Source organism: Dermochelys coriacea, chromosome 25, assembly GCF_009764565.3.
Source record: "Dermochelys coriacea isolate rDerCor1 chromosome 25, rDerCor1.pri.v4, whole genome shotgun sequence".
NCBI lineage: Eukaryota > Metazoa > Chordata > Testudines > Dermochelyidae > Dermochelys > Dermochelys coriacea.
In genome coordinates this window covers 6,933,960-6,953,456 of record NC_050092.1, presented here as the reverse complement: position 1 = coordinate 6,953,456, position 19,497 = coordinate 6,933,960, and the positions used below count along the sequence as shown (strand labels likewise).

The 19,497-nt window shown below is 46.4% G+C and overlaps 1 protein-coding gene across 1 annotated transcript in view; it reads right to left on the bottom strand.

Moving 5' to 3' along the window:
* Positions 1 to 3,782: 3,782 nt before the first annotated feature.
* The window catches only part of ACER1 (alkaline ceramidase 1), a 55,221-nt gene continuing 39,506 nt past the window's right edge, over positions 3,783 to 19,497 (bottom strand). The window contains exons 5-7 of the mRNA XM_038384164.2: positions 16,546 to 16,683; positions 12,537 to 12,674; positions 3,783 to 4,253 (exon numbers count right to left, since the gene is read on the bottom strand). Of these exons, the coding sequence (XP_038240092.1) occupies positions 4,085 to 4,253; positions 12,537 to 12,674; positions 16,546 to 16,683 (445 nt within the window). The 3' untranslated portion in view covers positions 3,783 to 4,084. The remainder of the gene's footprint in view (positions 4,254 to 12,536; positions 12,675 to 16,545; positions 16,684 to 19,497) is intronic.

The following is a 19,497-nucleotide window of genomic DNA, read 5'->3' as shown; positions in this document are numbered from 1 at the left end:
CTGCATTTCTGCAGTGAGTGAAGGGGAATTTTTCCTATGCGTGTATGGTTTGTAATAGTACAGAGCACTTTCTGGCTGGCTGTACTGTTGGTTTAGGACCACATTGTGCCTGATAGGATCTGGGCCCGTGATGGGTGTGATGCTCAGCTGCACCTTCCATAGGAGGGACTCGAGAAGAGATTGCATCTCCATGCCTTCTGCGGAAACCAGGCATGCTGGGAGAATGCACTGGAGAGAACACAGCTTGATTTGCATGTCCGGGTTAGGCCTTTCGTGTTAGCAGCTTCACCAAGGATGCCCCCTATAGGGTTAGCAGAGCTACAGGTAACAGTAGAAGGGAGCAGCACCTTTGCTCAGGAGAGTTGCAAGATCTGCAATTACACCTGGCTCTTACCCAGGGTCTGTAAGAGGGAATGGCTCCTTGTATCTCACCCCTCTTTGGACACCCAATCATCATCTATCACTTCGAAAATCTAGCCCTCTCAGGATCAGGTGGCAGACGGATGTTTTGGTGGAAATCTTTGTCCAAGTGACTCACAGACAATGGGTGTGAAATTAGGTACCGAGATGTGTTCCGGCAGTCATCAGTGTCTATAGCTTTAATATACAACACTCATGAGAGGTATCACATACATCAATAAATAACAATAATGTTAATCATAGCAGCCCCATAGCCAGTTACCAGCATTTTGGCTTCTGTTTTATTAATAAAAAGAAAAGGAGTACTTGTGGCACCTTAGAGACAAACAAATTTATTAGAGCATAAGCTTTCGTGAGCTACAGCTCACTTCATCGGATGCATTTGGTGGAAAAAACAGAGGAGAGATTCATATACACACACAGAGAACATGAAACAATGGGTTTATCATACACACTGTAAGGAGAGTGATCACTTAAGATAAGCCATCACCAGCAGCAGTGGGGGGGAAAGGAGGAAAACCTTTCATGGTGACAAGCAAGGTAGGCTAATTCCAGCAGTTAACAAGAATATCTGAGGAACAGTGGGGGGGTGGGGGGGGGGGCGGGAGAAATAACATGGGGAATTTTGCTCCTTTTGCCCCTCCACCCCCATGAACATGATACATTTCGGTGGTAACCTAGAATCCTATTTTCGACGTCTCCGACTCAAGGAATATTTCCAACACACCTCTGACCAACATATTAACCCACAGAGACCTTCCTACCAACACTACAAAAAGAAGGATTCTGGGTGGACTCCTCCTGAAGGTCGAAACAGCAGCCTGGACTTCTACATAGAGTGTTTCTGCCGACGTGCACGAGCTGAAATTGTGGAAAAGCAGCATCGCTTACCCCATAACCTCAGCCATGCAGAACACAGTGCCATCCACAGCCTCAGAAACAACTCTGACATCATAATCAAAAAGGCTGACAAAGGAGGTGCTGTCGTCATCATGAATAGGTCGGAGTATGAACAAGAGGCTACCAGGCAGCTCTCCAACACCATTTTCTACAAGCCATTACCCTCTGATCCCACAGAGAGTTACCAAAAGAAACTACAGCATTTGCTCAAGAAACTCCCTGAAAAAGCACAAGAACAAATCCGCACAGACACACCCCTAGAACCCCGACCTGGGGTATTCTGTCTGCTACCCAAGATCCATAAACCTGGAAATCCTGGACGCCCCATCATCTCAGGCATTGGCACCCTGACAGCAGGATTGTCTGGTTATGTAGACTCCCTCCTCAGGCCTTACGTTACCAGCACTCCCAGCTATCTTCGAGACACCACTGACTTCCTGAGGAAACTACAGTCCATCGGTGATCTTCCTAAAAACACCATCTTAGCCACTATGGATGTAGAAGCCCTCTACACCAACATTCCACACAAAGATGGACTACAAGCCGTCAGGAACAGTATCCCCGATAATGTCACAGCTAACCTGGTGGCTGAACTTTGTGACTTTGTCCTCACCCATAACTATTTCACATTTGGGGACAATGTATACCTTCAAATCAGTGGCACTGCGATGGGTACCCGCATGGCCCCACAGTATGCCAACATTTTTATGGCTGACTTAGAACAACGCTTCCTCAGCTCTCTTCCCCTAATGCCCCTACTCTATTTGCGCTACATTGATGACATCTTCATCATCTGGACCCATGGAAAAGAAGCCCTTGAGGAATTCCACCAGGATTTCAACAATTTTCATCCCACCATCAACCTCAGCCTGGACCAATCCACACAAGAGATCCACTTCCTGGACACTACGGTGCTAATAAGCGATGGTCACATAAACACCACCCTATATCGGAAACCTACTGACTGCTATTCCTACCTACATGCCTCTAGCTTTCATCCAGATCATACCACTCGATCCATTGTCTACAGCCAAGCTCTACGATATAATCGCATTTGCTCCAACCCCTCAGACAGAGACAAACACCTACAAGATCTCTATCATGCATTCCTACAACTACAATACCCACCTGCTGAAGTGAAGAAACAGATTGACAGAGCCAGAAGAGTACCCAGAAGTCACCTACTACAGGACAGGCCCAACAAAGAAAATAACAGAACGCCACTAGCCATCACCTTCAGCCCCCAACTAAAACCTCTCCAACGCAACATCAAGGATCTACAACCTATCCTGAAGGATGACCCATCACTCTCACAGATCTTGGGAGACAAGCCAGTCCTTGCTTACAGACAGCCCCCCAATCTGAAGCAAATACTCACCAGCAACCACACACCACACAACAGAACCACTAACCCAGAAACCTATCCTTGCAACAAAGCCCATTGCCAACTCTGTCCACATATCTATTCAGGGGACACCATCATAGGGCCTAATCACATCAGCCACACTATCAGAGGCTCGTTCACCTGCGCATCTACCAATGTGATCTATGCCATCATGTGCCAGCAATGCCCCTCTGCCATGTACAATGGCCAAACTGGACAGTCTCTACGTAAAAGAATGAATGGACACAAATCACACGTCAAGAATTATAACATTCAAAAACCAGTCGGAGAACACTTCAATCTCGCTGGTCACTCGATTACAGACCTAAGATTGGCTATCCTTCAACAAAAAGCTTCAAAAAACAGACTCCAACGAGAGAGACTGCGGAATTGGAATTAATTTGCAAACTGGATACAATTAACTTAGGCTTGAATAGAGACTGGGAATGGATGAGTCATTACACAAAGTAAAACTATTTCCCATGTATTTCTCCCCCCACCCCACCCCCCACTGTTCCTCAGATATTCTTTTCAGAGTAGCAGCCGTGTTAGTCTGTATTCGCAAAAAGAAAAGCAGTACTTGTGGCACCTTAGAGACTAACAAATTTATTAGAGCATAAGCTTTCATGAGCTACAGCTCACTTCATCAGATGCATTTGGTGGAAAAAAAACACAAATGCACCAAATGCATCCGATGAAGTGAGCTGTAGCTCACGAAAGCTTATGCTCTAATAAATTTGTTAGTCTCTAAGGTGCCACAAGTACTGCTTTTCTTTTTTCAGATATTCTTGTTAACTGCTGGAATTAGCCTACCTTGCTTGTCACCCTGAAAGGTTTTCCTCCTTTCCCCCCGCCCGCTGCTGGTGATGGCTTATCTTAAGTGATCACTCTCCTTACAGTGTGTATGATAAACCCATTGTTTCATGTTCTCTGTGTGTGTATATATAAATCTCCCCTCTGTTTTTTCCACCAAATGCATCCGATGAAGTGAGCTGTAGCTCACGAAAGCTTATGCTCTAATAAATTTGTTAGTCTCTAAGGTGCCACAAGTACTCCTTTTCTTTTTGCGAATACAGACTAACACGGCTGCTACTATAGAAACCTGTTTTATTAGTGTGATTCCTCCAGCAGGGGTCACCCCCTCTCCCTGGGGATCAGTGCAAAGTGTGAACTCAGGAAAACGTTGGATTCTTCCAACTGTGCAGATGTCACAGTCAGTCTCCAGCATCAGATGCTGCACCCCAGTCACCACGGTGGCATCCAAACAGCCATTCAAAGCAACGCACAGAGAGATTTGGGTATTTTAGCAGAAAATGGTTGTGCTTTGGCACTCCTCCCCCTCCCAATATATACCAGGGATCTGAAAGACAGCACCTCACCCTAACACCATTTGTAAGGTGTCCTCAGAGCAAGGTAGGGCAGTGCAATTGGCCAGGAGTCACTAGGCCAGTACTCCAGCTCCGGTTCAAAGGAAGGTATCTCATACCGAGAATCGAAGTAGATAAACAAGGGACAACAATAGAGGATAGCTATGGATATCAGTACATGCCTGGCAAAGAAACAAAGAATGGGTGTGAGAACCTGCAGCAACACCAAAGCTAGTAAATCTTACTCTCTGCAATGACAGCCTCTGTCCATGTGATGGTGGAAAGTATTCCAGCCACATGGTAGTTGCCAGGATAGTATGGTATGGATTTGTTGAAGAACACACTAGACCACATCTCTGGACACAAACCAGGCCAGATTCTGGTGTAAATCCATGTGGCTCCATTGAATTCAGTGGCCAATTAACTCCATCGGAGGTCTTGGCCCAGTCATTACCCTCTCCTAATTCTCAAACGAAAACTCAGTCTACACTGAGGAACATCATGCTAGAGCCCTGATAATGTGGCAGATGCTAGAACAATTCCACCACAATGAGGCTACAGTTAGATCAAAACCAAATTATCAAGAAATCATATGCTGTCTGGCCTTGTATGTTCTGGATTTCAGGGTCTGATCATTTAGATCTCAGGTCTCATAACATTTAGCTGTGGGGTGGAATTTGGAGGTGCCTGAGCATAGAATTTTTGAACAAACTGGCTGACCCACTCAGGCAACTATAAATCCTGTGAAAGAAAATTATTCTCCTTCTCCTTCACTGTCAGTTATTCAGAGAATCCAGAGAACATGACAATTGATACAGCTCCCTGAGAAGAGATCCATCATATGGAAAGCAAAAGAAATAGACTGCTATTTAATCAGAACAGTGTAAGTAAAGGTCTGGTTGGTAAGAATGTATTTGGCTAGTGCCAAGGGCTTAAGTGGTGTTTAATCAATTGTTAAGACCAAATATTGAGTGGTGCGAAACTTCACTGAGTTTTGTGTAAGTAAAGACTGTGGCCACATCTATACACTGTGACAAATCTCTGTCCTTGCCTCTGTGGGTCCCACATTTCCTGGCGGATTTCAGTAGCCTCAGAGGCTCACTGTGACCCTCCACGTAACCCTTCTTTCTCTAGAGACAAGGGTCACAGTCTACTGAGCCATTTTCATCATAAGCCAGCGAGGGAGGTGAGGAGAAGTTATCCTTCCTTGCACAGTCTCTGTTGTCTCCCAGGCTCAGTGATTAATCAGGGGGCAAAGGTGGGGGGGAAGAAGGGAGCCCGGGCCCACCCTCTACTCCAGGCTCCAGCCCAGGGACCCTAATAGTATCAGCTATGGTAGCTGACCTTTTAGAAACATGATATGTACAATTCCCTAGGCTACTTCCCCCACAGCAGCCCTCACTTCCTCAAGCTCCGCTTCACCCTTACCTCAGAGCCTCCTTCCTTGTGTCTGATATGGTGTGTGCTACTCAGCCTCTCCGACAGTGCAGCTTCCTCCCACAGCTCCTGACATGCACCCCCACCTGACTGACTGGGAGGCTTTTAACTAGTTTCAGCCAGCCCCTGATTGGCTTCAGGTGTCCCAATCAACCTAGCCTTCTCCCTGCCTTCTGGAAAGTTCTTAATTGGCCCCAGGTTTCTTAATTGACCTGGAGCAGCTTCCATTTCACTTACCCTGGTGCCAGGGATTTGTTTAGCCTGGAGCTAGTTTATCTATCTCCCAGTACTTTTCTATAGCCATCTGGCCTTGCCCCGTCACATATCCCCCCCCTCTGCTCAACACCATAGAGTTTGGCAACTTGGGACACCAGGCAGTATGCTCGTGACAGACCATCAGCATTGCCATGGTGGCATCCAGCCCTGTGCCATATGCAGAACTGGAATGGTTGGAGGGATAAGAACCACCAGGTGACCCTTGCATTTTTTTCCTTATTCCGCTGCATCCACTGGAGGGGTGCATGGTCCGTCACAAGAGTAAATTGCTGGCCTAAGAGGTAATAACTCAGTGTCTCCATAGCCCATTTGACAGCAAGGCATTCTCTCTCAACTACTGCATATTTCTGTTCTCTTGAGAGAAGCTTTCTGCTTAGGTAGAGGATCAGGTGTTCCTCTTCTCCCACCATTTGCAACAGAACTGCTCCCAACCCCACCTCCGAAGCATCTGTTTGTAAAATAAATTCCCTGTTAAAGTCCGGGGCTATGAGTATGGGGTCATTACAGAGGGCCATCCGAAGGTCTGTAAATACCCCCTCTCTGCTTCAGTCCACTTTATCATGTCTGGATCTCGGGCCTTCACCAGGTCCATTAGGGGACTTGCCCTAGTGGCGAAGTGGGGAATAAACCGTCGGTAGTAGCCTACCACGCCTAGGAACGCACAGACCTTTTTCTTTCGGGTCAGCTGGGGCCAGTTTTGAATTGCCTCTAGCTTATTCGTTTGGGGCTTCACTATGCCCCTTCCCACAATATATCCCAGGTACCTAGCCTCTGCTAGCCCTATGGCGCATTTAGTGGGATTAGCAGTGAGGCCAGCCCACCTTAAGGTGCGTAGTACTGCCTCAACTTTCTCCAAGTGGGTTCCCCTGTCTGGCGTATGGATGATGACATCATCTAGGTGTGCAGCTGTATAACTAGTATGGGGGTGCAGCAGCTTATCCATGAGGCGCTGGAATGTGGCTGGGGCCCCATGTAGCCCAAAAGGGAGGACGGTGTATTGGAATAGCCCATCCGGGGTGGAGAATGCTGTCTTTTCTTTAGCTTCTTTGGTCAGAGGAATCTGCCAGTACCCTTTTGTCAGATCCAGTGTAGTCAAGAATTGGGCACTACCCAGTCGGTCAACCAGTTCGTCGATGCGTGATATGGGGTATGCATCAAACTGGGATATTTCATTCAGTCGACAAAAGTCATTCCAGAATCTCATGGTACTGTCAGGTTTAGGCACTAGAACAATTGGACTGGACCACTGACTAAAATTCTTCAATAACCCCTAATTCTAACATTTTCTTTACTTCGGCCTTGATTTCTTCTCTTTTGGCTGCTGGGATTCGGTAGGGTCTCAGTGTTACCTTGGCTCCAGGGATCGTGCGGATATGGTGATAGGTCTCAGTCGTTCGCCCTGGTTTTGTAGAGAACACATCTCTGTTACGATTAATCATGTCGGCTGCCTCGATCTTTTGGATCGGCGTCAAGTCGGATGATATCCTCACTTGCTCGTGTAAGTTATCATCCTGGGGAAGGGTCTTTTGCATGACTAAGCATGCCTCTTGATCATGCCAAGGTTTTAGAAGATTGATGAGGTAAATTTTCTCCTATTTCTGGTGGCCTGGCTGCCGCATCTTATAGTTCACCTCTCCCACGGCTTTGATTATTTCGTAGGGTCCTTGCCACTGGGCCAACAGTTTACTTTCTGCTGTGGGCACAAGTACCATCACCCGATCCCCTGGTTGGAACCGTTGAAGCTTCGCTTGGTGGTTATAATGGGTTCATTGAGTCTCCTGTGCTCTCTCCAAGTGTTCCCGTACAATGGGTGTAACTCGGGCTGTCCAATCTATCATCTGCAGTACATGCTCAACTATGTTCTTTCCAGGATTTGGCTCCTCTTCCCAGGCTTCTCTGGCTATATCCAATATGCCCCGAGGGTGGCATCCATATAGTAGTTCTAATGGAGAGAAACCCGTGGAGGCTTGCGGAACCTCCTGGATGACAAACATGAGGTAAGGCAATAGGGTATCCCAATCTTTCCCATCCCGGCTCACTACTTTCCTGATCATGGCCTTGAGGGTCCTATTGAATTTTTCCACAAGGCCATCTGTTTGCGGGTGGTATACAGAGGTCTGTAGAGCTTGTACATGGAGCAATGAACAGAGATCTTTCATCAACTTGGACATGAAAGGTGTCCCTTGATCAGTCAATATCTCCTTGGGTAGCCCAACCCAGGCAAAGATCTGTACTAGTTCCTTAGCTATTGTCTTGGAAGCTGTGTTGCGCAGGGGAACAACTTCCGGGTACCGGGTTGCATAGTCCAGTACAACAAGCACATGTTGGTGGCCCCGAGCTGTCTTCTCTAGGGGCCCTACCAGATCCATGGCTATCCGTTCAAAAGGAACCTCTATTATTGGAAGAGGTATCAAAGGAGCCCGCAAGTGCGGGCGAAGGCTATGTAACTGACACTCCGGACAAGAAGTGCAGTATCGCCGGACATCTTCATGTACTCCTGGCCAGAAGAACCTCCGCAGGATCCGTGCCTGGGTTTTCTCTACCCCAGGTGTCCTCCAAACAGGTGGCTGTGGGCGAGACTCAATATGGCTTTTTGATGTTTTCGTGGCACCAGAAGTTGTTGTATCTCTTGCTCCTGCATTTGCACCACACGGTACAGGAGATCTTTCTTCACTATAAAATAAGGTCCGGGACCCCGGACCTTCCCATCCACTGGTATCCCATCGATCTCGGCCACCTCTTTCCTGGCGTTATCATATCTGGGGTCCTCCACCTGGTCCCGCCCAAAAGTCTCTCTCCCAGGACTAACCTGCCCAAGCTCCCAGGGGCTGGCTTCTGCTTCTTCCAATGGCTCGCTGTCGTCATGGCTGCGGGCAGCTTCTGGCTCACCTTCTGTGGTGGAAGTTTCTCTGTTGGCTGCTCGTGTCCATCTGCCTACTAGGGAGGTCTTCTGGCCCTGGGTCAGGATCCAGGTTCCTGCGGCCTTCCTCTCTTTTTTTGTCTTCCAGGTCTTTCAGGGGGCTGAGAACAGATCCTGAGAAATCTCAGCTAACATCGGGGGTTGACATTCCACTGGTGACGAGTCGCTGTCCTCAGGGTCCCCACTTCCCTCCAGCCTCTCCAGGGGCAGTAAATTATCAAACCCTGGATAGACCCTCCCAATGACTACAGGATATGGGAGTTTAGGAACTATACCCACGGTCATCGCAATGGGGTTTTCCTGAACCTCTATCTCCACTGGGAGGGTGGGGTAATGGCTCACAGCCCCATGCACGCACGTCACTGCTACACGTTTGGCTAGTAGCAGCTGACTATTTTTTACCAGCTTACCCGATATGAGGGTGATAGCACTCCCAGAGTCCATAAGCGCTGTAGTCTCTGCTCCATTTATCCTCACTGGCCTGGTGTAATTATACGGGGCTAATGCGACCCCCGCGAGGTGGATAAGGGAGCATGGGACCTCCCAATCCCCCAAGTTACATTGCATAGGCTCCTCGGTGCTGGGACACTGTGCTATGTGCCCCCACTCCCCACATGCATAACATCTATAATTGCTTTTATTCACTCCCTTGACCCGGGGTTCCCCCCACTCAGGCCAATCCCTTCCTTCTGGGGTCCCTGCTGGTTTTCGGCCCCCTAGGACTCTTCCACCTAGGACTCCCAGGGGTTTGGCTGCCCAGCCTTCCAGGGTTGGGGTCGGGTGCTTGCTTCGAAAGGGGCTTTCCTTGGGTAGTCGGGTCAGTCCCCTGGCTGTCATCCGTCTTTCTACCAGTGTGATCATCCCGTTGTATGTGGATGGATTGTTCTGGCCTACCCATTTGTGGAGATCTGGCGGCAGTCCCCTTATGTAATGGTCTAATACCAGGGTCTCCAAAATCTTCTCCAGCCTGCACACCTCGGGCTGTAACCACTTCTGTGCGAGGTGTATGAGATCGAATAGCTGGGACCTCAAGGGTTTGTTCTCCTGGTATTTCCACTCATAGAAACTCTGGGCCCTTACCACTGCCGTTACCCCTGATTGTGCAAGATCTCTGCCTCCAGACAGGTATAGTCAGTGGCATCCGTGGCAGGCAAGTCAAAGCAGGCCTTCTGGGCCTCTCCACACAAAAAAGGGGCGAGGATGCTGGCCCACTGCTCCTGGGGCCACGCCTCACACTGAGCAGTCCTTTCGAATGAGAGGAGATATGCCTCTACATCATCTCCTGACGTCATCTTTGGCAGACAACCAGTGGCCCTCAGAGTTCATGTCCCGTCGGACCCCTGGGCCTGGGTGGTGAGGATCTTCAGCTGGGTCCACCACCTCTCTCAAGAGGGCACGATCTTGGGTCACCTGGCTCATCAATAATTGATTGGTTTCCTGCTGTAACCGCATAGACTCCCTGTTGTGCCATTGCCTGAACCCGGGTGGCCTCCTGCTGGGCTGCCGTGGCTTGTACCAGAGCTCTGACCACCTCCTCCATTGTGGTACAAAGCAAACAAACAAAAACCAAAAGAAAAAAAAATCCAAAACCCCAGTGCACTTTTTTTTTTTAAAAAAACAAACAAACCTCTTTCTTCTGCCACGCTGTGAACAAAGTCCCACTCCTGACACCAGTTGTGACAAAGCTCTGTCCTTGCCTCCGTGGGTCCCGCATTTCCTGGCAGATTTCGCTAGCCTCAGAGGCTCACTGTGACTCTCCATGTAATCCTTCTTTCTCTAGAGACAAGGGTCACAGTCTACTGAGCCATTTTCATCATAAGCCAGTGAGGGAGGTGAGAAGTTATCCTTCTTTGCACAGTCTCTGTTGTCTCCCAGTCTCAGTGATTAATCAGGGGGCCAAGGTGTGGGGGGAAGGGAGCCTGGGCCCACTTCACCCTTACCTCAGGGCCTCCTTTCTTGTGCCTGATATGGTGTGTACTACTCAGCCTCTCCAACAGCGCAACTTCCTCCCACAACTCCTGACATGCACACCCACCTGACTGGGAGGCTTTTAACTAGTTTCAGCCAGCCCCTGATTGGCTTCAGGTGTCCCAATCAACCTAGCCTTCTCCCTGCCTTCTGGAAAGTTCTTAATTGGCCCCAGGTTTCTTAATTGACCTGGAGCAGCTTCCATTTCACTTAACCTGGTACCAGGGATTTGTTTAGCCTGGAGCTAATATATCTATCTCCCACTACTTTTCTATAGCCATCTGGCCTTGCCCCGTCACAACACACAGCACTGCTGCAGCGTGTCTGATGAAAAAGCTTTATGCCAAGAGGAGAAAGCTGTCCTGTCAGCATAAAAAACACCCCCATGAATGGCGGAAGCTATGTCAGTGGGAGAAGCTCTCCCACCAACATAGCACAGTGCACACGAGTGCTTATGTCAGTGTAACTTATGTTGCTCATAGGGGTTGGAATATTCACACCCCTGAGTGACAAAAATTATGCTGACATAGGCTGTAGTGTAGACAGACCCTGAGTAAAAACTGAATCAGGACATCAGGATGCAGTCCTTATGGCAGAAAGTGTCAAATAAATAGAGCTGTGCAGAAACAGGAATTTCCATCCTGCAGGAAGTTTCATACTTCAGACAAAAATTTAGTTACAAACTGGAACAAAAAGTCAAAAGTGTGAGAGTTTCTGCAGAACAGAAATGGTTGAGAAAGTCCATTCTGGAAGAACTGTAAGGGAATGTTTTAAAACTCTGTGGGCCAAGCCCAGGGACCCAGCTTCCCAGGAAGATGGCAGACCAGGGACCCAGGGAGTCAGCTGTCTGGGGAGACTGGCAGGTGGGTGAGCTGCCGGAAAGCCATCCAGGCTGCCTGCAGTGTTTACTGGCCACTTCACCTTGAATGGTCTTTTACAGTATGTGTTAAATACAAATGCTAAACAATCTGTTCCACCTTGTATTTAGCTGTGACACTTTTGAGGCTTGGTCTACATGAGCAAATGAGGTTGGTATAACTGAAAAACCCACACCCCTGAGCAACACAGTTAAACCCAACCTAGGCCCCGGTGTAGAGCAGCGCTAGGCTGACAGGAGAATTCTCCCATTGACCTAGCTACCACACTGCCTCTCAGGGAGGAGGAATAACTACACCAATGGGAGAACGCTTCCTGTTGGTGTAGATAGTGTCTTCACTGAAGTGCTATGGCTGAGCAACTGTGCCGTTGCAGCGTTTTAAGTGTAGACAAGCCCTGAATACCTTTCCCAGACCGGAAGATGAGCTCTGTGTAGCTGAAAAGCTTGTCTCTTTCATCAACAGAAGTTGGTCCAATAAAAGATACTACCTCACCCACCTTGTCTCTCTGGTTTTCATAGAAAGTTTCAACAGAATCGACACGTTCCGGTGGAACACTGCAGTTCTGTTGAATCAGCATTTTTCCTACAGACACTGGTCCTTCAGAAAAATTTCAGCCAATTTGAGAAATAAAGATTGATGCTGGGATTTTCAAAGCAGACTAAGGGAGTTAGGCACACAAATCCAATGGGATTTAGGGATCTGACTCCCTTAGGTTCCTTTGGAAATCCCAGCCTAAAAGAATTAAAAAATGAAGATGAATGTAACATTAAGGGATCATTTATCAACCCTAATATTGATTTCACATCACCATAGAGTTTCTCATGCTCCCCACCTCAAGTGCTTTCTGATCTCCTAAACTCCCAGGCTGTCTCTGGGCATTCCATTCTGAAAACCAGCAAGATGGATTTTCCTGTTGTGGAGTAACTCCCCATAGCAACTTCCCCACTGAGTCAAAGCAGCACTGGGGAAGAAGCAGCCACTCTTACCAGAAACTGTGAAGGTAACAAAAGTTGATCCTCTGCCAAAATCCACAGAACCACTTGTCGCTTAACCAACAGCTAATGGCTAGCACCCACCACATGACCATGAACGCAGCTATGCGGTGAACACGTGGGTTACTGCACCTGGGAGACAGGAGTGGGGGAAAGATTGGTATCTTGAGGTTAGGAGAAAATTGTACTTTCGGTGTAGAATACATTTTTTAAAAGCAACAGTAAGATTTAATTTGCCAACCTTGATATATCAGAGCAAGACTTGGTTGCTTCCCATTGGAAATGGACAAACCACATTTTCCTGCTGTTCCAGGCACTATTTTATTTATGTAAATGGCAGTGTGCAGTGCTTAATTTTTGCCAGGGCTGAGCCCTGGCACCTCTAGGCCTGGCAGTTCATAGCCTGGCACCTCTGGACTTGCTGCATCAGTTATAAAAGTAAAAAAATTGCTTGAGCCCCAGCACCTCTTTCATTACAAATTAAGCACTGGTTTGGTGATGATGAAACATGCAGGATTGACAATCCTGGAAACCTTCAGGTGGGATTTCCAAAAGAGCCTGAGGGAGGTAGGCACCTACCTCCAATTAGAACATTTTCAGCTCCTAACTCCCTTAGGCTCTTTTGAAAATACCAGCCCCTGTCCCCAGAACAAGTACAGCCCGGGGAGTGGCAGAGCGAACTTCTGCACAGATTACTATGTAGACATACTCCTTAGACTGTCAACAGGAGGGTGCATTCATACCAGTTGTGCTGGTGGTTTCATGTGTTTGGGCATTTGCCCGTTAAGAACTGAGCCCACCTCACAGAAGCCATCAAACAGCTGCAAATTGGGAACACCAATCGCTCTTCACTGACAGAAGCTGGATTTGAGCCGCTGACCTACGGATGAAGATTCCCTTCCCCAGCTCACTAGATTCTGAGCATCTTCAGAGAAACGATAATTTGTCCATTCTTTCTCAGGTTGGCGAGCCTGAATCTTCTGATTTTGGGGCAGCGAAGCCTGTATGAGCTCACTCTGAGAGGCTGAGTGTCAATCCCAAATGTCAATTGGTTCCAGATGGCCAGCCTGATCCTTAAAAGAAAGGCAAGTTGTCTTTGTTCACAGTTTTGTGTGCACTGTTTACACTGGTGCTTTACAGCGCTGAAACTTGCTTTGCTCAGGGGGTGTTTTTTCACATCCCTGAGTTAGAAAGTTGCAGCGCTGTAAATTGCCAGGGTATACAAGCCCTAAGTCATGTCTAGCAAGCTAATAGCAGCACAGTTGTACCAATACAACTGCACCATTGTAGACTCTCACCAGCAGCCGCTCCATGCTGGTGGCAGAGAACTCTCCTGTCGACATAATTAAACCACCTCCTACAAGCAGCGATAGCTTTGTTGATGGGAGAGCGTCTCCAGCCACTATAATGCTGTCCACACCAGCGCTTTTGACGGTGTAACTTACATCATTCAGCGGGGTGTTTTTTTCACACCCCTGAGCAGCATCCAAGTTATACCAACCAAAGTGCTAGTGTAATAGGATTACCAGATAGCAAGTGTGAAAAATCGGGACAGGAGGTAGGGGGTAATAGGTATCTATATAAGAAAAAGCCCCCAAAATCGGGACTGTCCCTATAAAATCGGGATATCTTCTCACCCTATAGTGTAGACCTAGCCTGAGTAGGTTTCCCAGACCTGAAGAAGAGCTCTGTGTAAGCTTGAAAGCTTTTCTCTCTAACCAACAGAAGCTGGTTCAATAAAAGATATTATCTCACCCCCCCCTTGTGCCTGAGGTTTTTGTGTCATTTAAGCCCCACTTTAGCACAGCACTCCAATCCCTATTTACCAAAGCACTTAAGCAAATGCTCAATTACTTCCCTGAATAGGGATGTACTTAAGCAGGTACCTGAATGCCTTGATGAACTGGGGCCTTAATGCAGGCAGTGGCCCTGTATCTGTCTAGCGACCACCTGAATCGGAACTGATGGCCTGTTCCAAAGCACCTTGGAGTCAATGCATCCGACGAAGTGGGTATTCACCCATGAAAGCTTATGCTCCAATACGTCTGTTAGTCTATAAGGTGCCACAGGACTCTTTGCTGCTTTCACAGATCCAGACTAACACGGCTGTCTCCTCTGATACTAGTCTTTCCATTGACATCAGTAGGTTTTAGATTAGGCTCATGGAGAATAGAATTAGGATGTAATCATTTAGAGTAGCAATAGACTTACTCAGATGTTATCTTAGCTGTTTATACAATCCTCATTACCCCATCTGAGCATCTTCCAGTCTTTAATGTATTTATCCTCACAAACACACTGTAAGGAGGGGCGTGCTATTTATTTCCTTTCTAAAGAAGGGGAACAGTGGCAGAGCAGGGCGTTCCCAGACCTCCCAAGTGCCAGGCTAACACTCTAATCAATGAGCCACCCTTCCTCTTCATAGAGCCCTAATGGGCAGAAGCAAAGCAAGATTCATGTCTTTGAGTTACGTGTAGGTTCCTCTGTGCCTGTGTGAATGTCTCCCTATGGTTGGGATTCACTCATTACTGTTTTCCTGATAACAGGTTTCAGAGTAGCAGCCCTGTTAGTCTGTATTCGCAAAAAAGAAAAGGAGGACTTGTGGCACCTTAGAGACTAACAAATTTATTTGAGCATAAGTCTTCCACTGAATGCATCCGATGAAGTAAGCTGTAGCTCACGAAAGCTGATGCTCAAATAAATTTGTTAGTCTCTAAGGTGCCACAAGTCCTCCTTTTCTTTTTTACCGTTTTCCTGTTTCAGTATCTTGTTTCCTTTCATTTTGTCATTAGAATTGTCAGATGAGGAAAGTGCTCCTTTTTTTGCACTCAAATGGCTGAAGGGGTTTAGTGCAAGCTTAACAAAAAAATTCAGACACTAAAGGGTGGATATTGTGGTCAGTTCTGAGTATGTGAAAAGAGGGGGTGTTAATGGAATGCCTTTTGCAACCTTATCAGCAGTGGGTGCAATTCAGCGTCCACTATCACGCTGTAACTTGATGCTTGGCTGACTTCCCACAACACTTACCTGGTAAATAAACTAGTGCCAGTTTCTAAATACTAAAGGAGTACTTGTGGCACCTTAGAGACTAACAATTTTATTTGAGCATAAGCTTTCATGAGCTACAGCTCACTTCATCGGATGCTCAAATAAATTTGTTAGTCTCTAAGGTGCCACAAGTACTCCTTTTCTTTTTGCGAATACAGACTAACACGGCCGCTACTCTGAAACCTTTCTAAATACTGCAATTGATTCAAGGCATTTGCTTCACTTTGAGTTGTTGCTAATTCTACTGACTCGGTTCTAAACTAGAAAATTGTCGCATGGCAAGTTCTTACATATTTGCTTATGTCTGTTGAAATAAAAATTAAATTGTAGGTTTGCAAAGCCCTTTGCACAGACATTGTACAAACTTGTACACCTTGACTTCTATTCATTTCAGCCATGGTTTAGGGTCCTCACAGATTGTAGGAGAAGTCCCCAATTTGATTTTCAGTTTAATTTCAGGACTGTTATCCACAGGTACTATTGATTATTAAAAGTCAGATTGAGGCACAAGGCAAATAAGCAAAAGAAATCTGAATGGACAGATGTAGGTCTATCCAAAGTGTTTGTGTATTCTTTTGGCGGCTTCTTTGGAAATCTTGATTTACTGCAGTGCTGGTGATGCGGTGTATGTGCCTGTTTGTGCACACATGTGCGAGGATGTTTGTACATGCACAGGTACCTTTGCATGTGTGCGCTGGCATGCTTGTGTGCTTGTACTTTAGTGCATGTGGGGGTGTGTGCACTTGTGTGTGTGTTTGTGTGTGCATATTTGCCTGCGTGGGCACATTTGTGAGCATGTATTCGCGTCTTTGCTTATGTGTGTGCAAATGTGTGTGTGTGTGTGTGTGTACTTTTTTTGTGTCTGTGTGTCAACTTTCCCCTGTACTCCTGCCTGCAGAAGCATGCAATAAAAGTGCAAACAAACTGTCCTGCAAAGAAATATCCCACATCTTACTTTTTCAGCTCCTGACATGTTAAATACAGGAGGTGGAGGGAAATGCAGTTGAGCAGATAAGCGTTGAAGGTAGGTTTGATGAATGACATCAGGGTGCAGACAACAGTGGTGAAGCCAACCAGCCAGACAAACTGAGTCCTAATGAAAAAGGGGAGACAGACAGATGGGAGTGAGTATTATGGGTTATACATTTCACAGCAATGCAGGGAGAAGAAAGTTCCCTGTCAGTTGCTGAAAGGGTTAATATTAGGTCTGCTGATTAATCACAGTTAACTCACACAGTTAACTCAAAAAAATTAATCGTGATTAAAAAAATTAATCACGATTAATCACACTGTTAATAATAGAATGCCAACTGAAATGTATTAAATATTTTTGGATGTTTTTCTACATTTTCAAATATATTGATTTCTGTTACAACACAGTATACAAAGTGTACAGTGCTCACTTTATATCATTATTTTATTACAAATATTTGCACTGTAAAAATGATAAAAGAAATAGTATTTTTCAATTCACTTCATACAAGTGCTGTAGTGCAACCTCTTTATCATGAAAGTGCAACTTACAAATGTAGGGCTTTTTTGTTTCATAGCTGCATTCAAAAACAAAACAATGTAAAAATGTAGAGCCTACAAGTCCACTCAGTCCTACTTCTTCTTCAGCCAATCGCTAAGACAAACAAATTTGTTTACACTTATGGGAGATAATGCTGCCCACTTCTTATTTACAATGTCACCTGCAAGTGAGATCAAGTGTTTGCATGGCACTTTTGTAGCTAGTATTGCAAGGTATTTACATGCCAGATATGCTAAACATTCGTATGCCTCTTCATGCTTCAGCCACCATTCCAGAGGACATGTTTTCATGCTGATGATGCTCATTAAAAAAACAATGTGTAAATTAATTTGTGACTGAACTCCTTGGGGGAGAATTATATGTCTCCTGCTCAGTTTTACCCACATTCTGCCATATATTTCATGTTATAGCAGTCTCACATGATGACCCAGCACATGGTTATTTTACGAACACTTTCACAGCAGATTTGACAAAATGCAAAGAAGGTACCAATGTGCGATTTCTAAAGATAACTACAGCACTCAACCCAAGGTTTAAGAATCTGAAGTGCCATCAAAAATCTGAGAGGGACGAGGTGTGGAGCATGCTTTCAGAAGTCTTAAAAGAGCAACACTCTGATGTAGAAACTACAGAACCCGAACCATCAGAAAATAAAATCAACCCTCTGCTGGTGGCATCTGACTCAGAGAATGAAAATAAACATGCGTTGGTTCGCACTGCTTTGGATTGTTATCACACAGAACCCATCATCAGCATGGACGCATGAAGGGACATAGGAATCTTTAGCACACCTGGCATGTAAATATATTGATATGCCAGCTACAACAGTGCCATGAGAACGCCTGTTCTCACTTTCAGGTGACATTGTAAACAAGAAGCTGGCAGCATTATCTCCTGCAAATGCAACCAAACTTGTTGGTCTGAGTGATTGGCTGAACAAGAAGTAGGACTGAGTGGAATTGTAGGCTCTAAAGTTTTACAGTGTTTTATTTTTGAATGCAGTTTTTTTGTATATAATTCTACATTTGTAAGTTCAACTTTCATGATAAAGAGATTGCACGACAGTACTGTACTTGTATGAGGTGAATTTAAAAATACTATTTCTTTTGGTTTTTTACAATGCAAATATTTGTAATAAAAAATAAATACAAATTGATCCCTGTGCACTTTGCATGCTGTGTTGTAATTGAAATCAATATATTTGAAAATGTAGAAAACATCCAAAAATGTTTAAAGAAATGGTATTCCATTATTGTTTAACCATCACAATTAATTTTTTTCATCACTTGACAGCCCTAGTTAATATTAATGAAATGTTGCCCTTCTCTAGCGCCTTTCAGCGTTTTGCACAATGAACTCAGCCTCACCCTAAGGGGTTGGTGTTGTATTCCTATGGTACAGATGGGGAAACTGAGGTACAGAGAGAGGAAGTGACTTGCCCAAGGCTTCAGAGGGACTCCATGGCACAGCTTAGCTGAGATTGGCTAACCATCACCCCAGGCACAAAGTGATCCATGTGCACATTCACAGTGACTGTGCTCAGCAGGTTAGCAAGTCTGCCCAGGGCTGCCGTCTCCATAGCAGTCTCTCCCTAGATCTTTCTGCAGTGATAGCTTGGGGGTGGGGAGGTTGGAGGGTGGCGAGGGCTACACAGCAACGGGATCTCAGCGAGGGCAAGTGACTGGCACTGCACGGGGACTACAGACACTTCCAAAGTAGACCCCCTGGAGGGCACAACGGGAGGATGGGTGGGAGCAAGTTAACTATACATCTGCCCCAATTTCCAAGGCTGCTGGGGTCAGGATGCGTTGGATCAGTCCCTCAAAGCTGTTCTGACAGCAGCTTGTAATGGTCCCCAAGGGACCATTATGCCAGTTGTGATTGCTGGAGCACAGTGCACTCCGGCTTTGCCTCCAGCATGCCGCAGAGGAGGGCTAAGAGGAAATGGCATGGATCTTGCTGCACCAGCTTCCTGGGAGTTCCCCCGTTCAGGGGGAATCCTCAGCTGTCAGCTTAGGGCAGCTTTAGGTCTGCTTTGGACTGCCAGAATGGCACAAGCAGATTTACAACAAGGCAAGATCTAGTCCCTTATGTAGGACACCTGCTTTTGCTGGCTTGTCTCGTTGTGGTTCCTTCTTTCTGTCCCTAATACACGGCACAGGCTGCCCTTTGGCTAGGAAACCGTGTTTGTTTTATTAACTGAATCATTCTGGGAAGGAAGCCCTGTGTTTACATGTTGGCAAACAACATTTTGTTCCGTTAGCTGCCCCACCTGAATCTCTGGGATCTTCGGCAGGAAGGGAGATGAGGACGAACGACCGAAATCCTCCCTTCAGGCTGCTGGGATAGGAAAGCCAGCTCACTGCCCTGCTG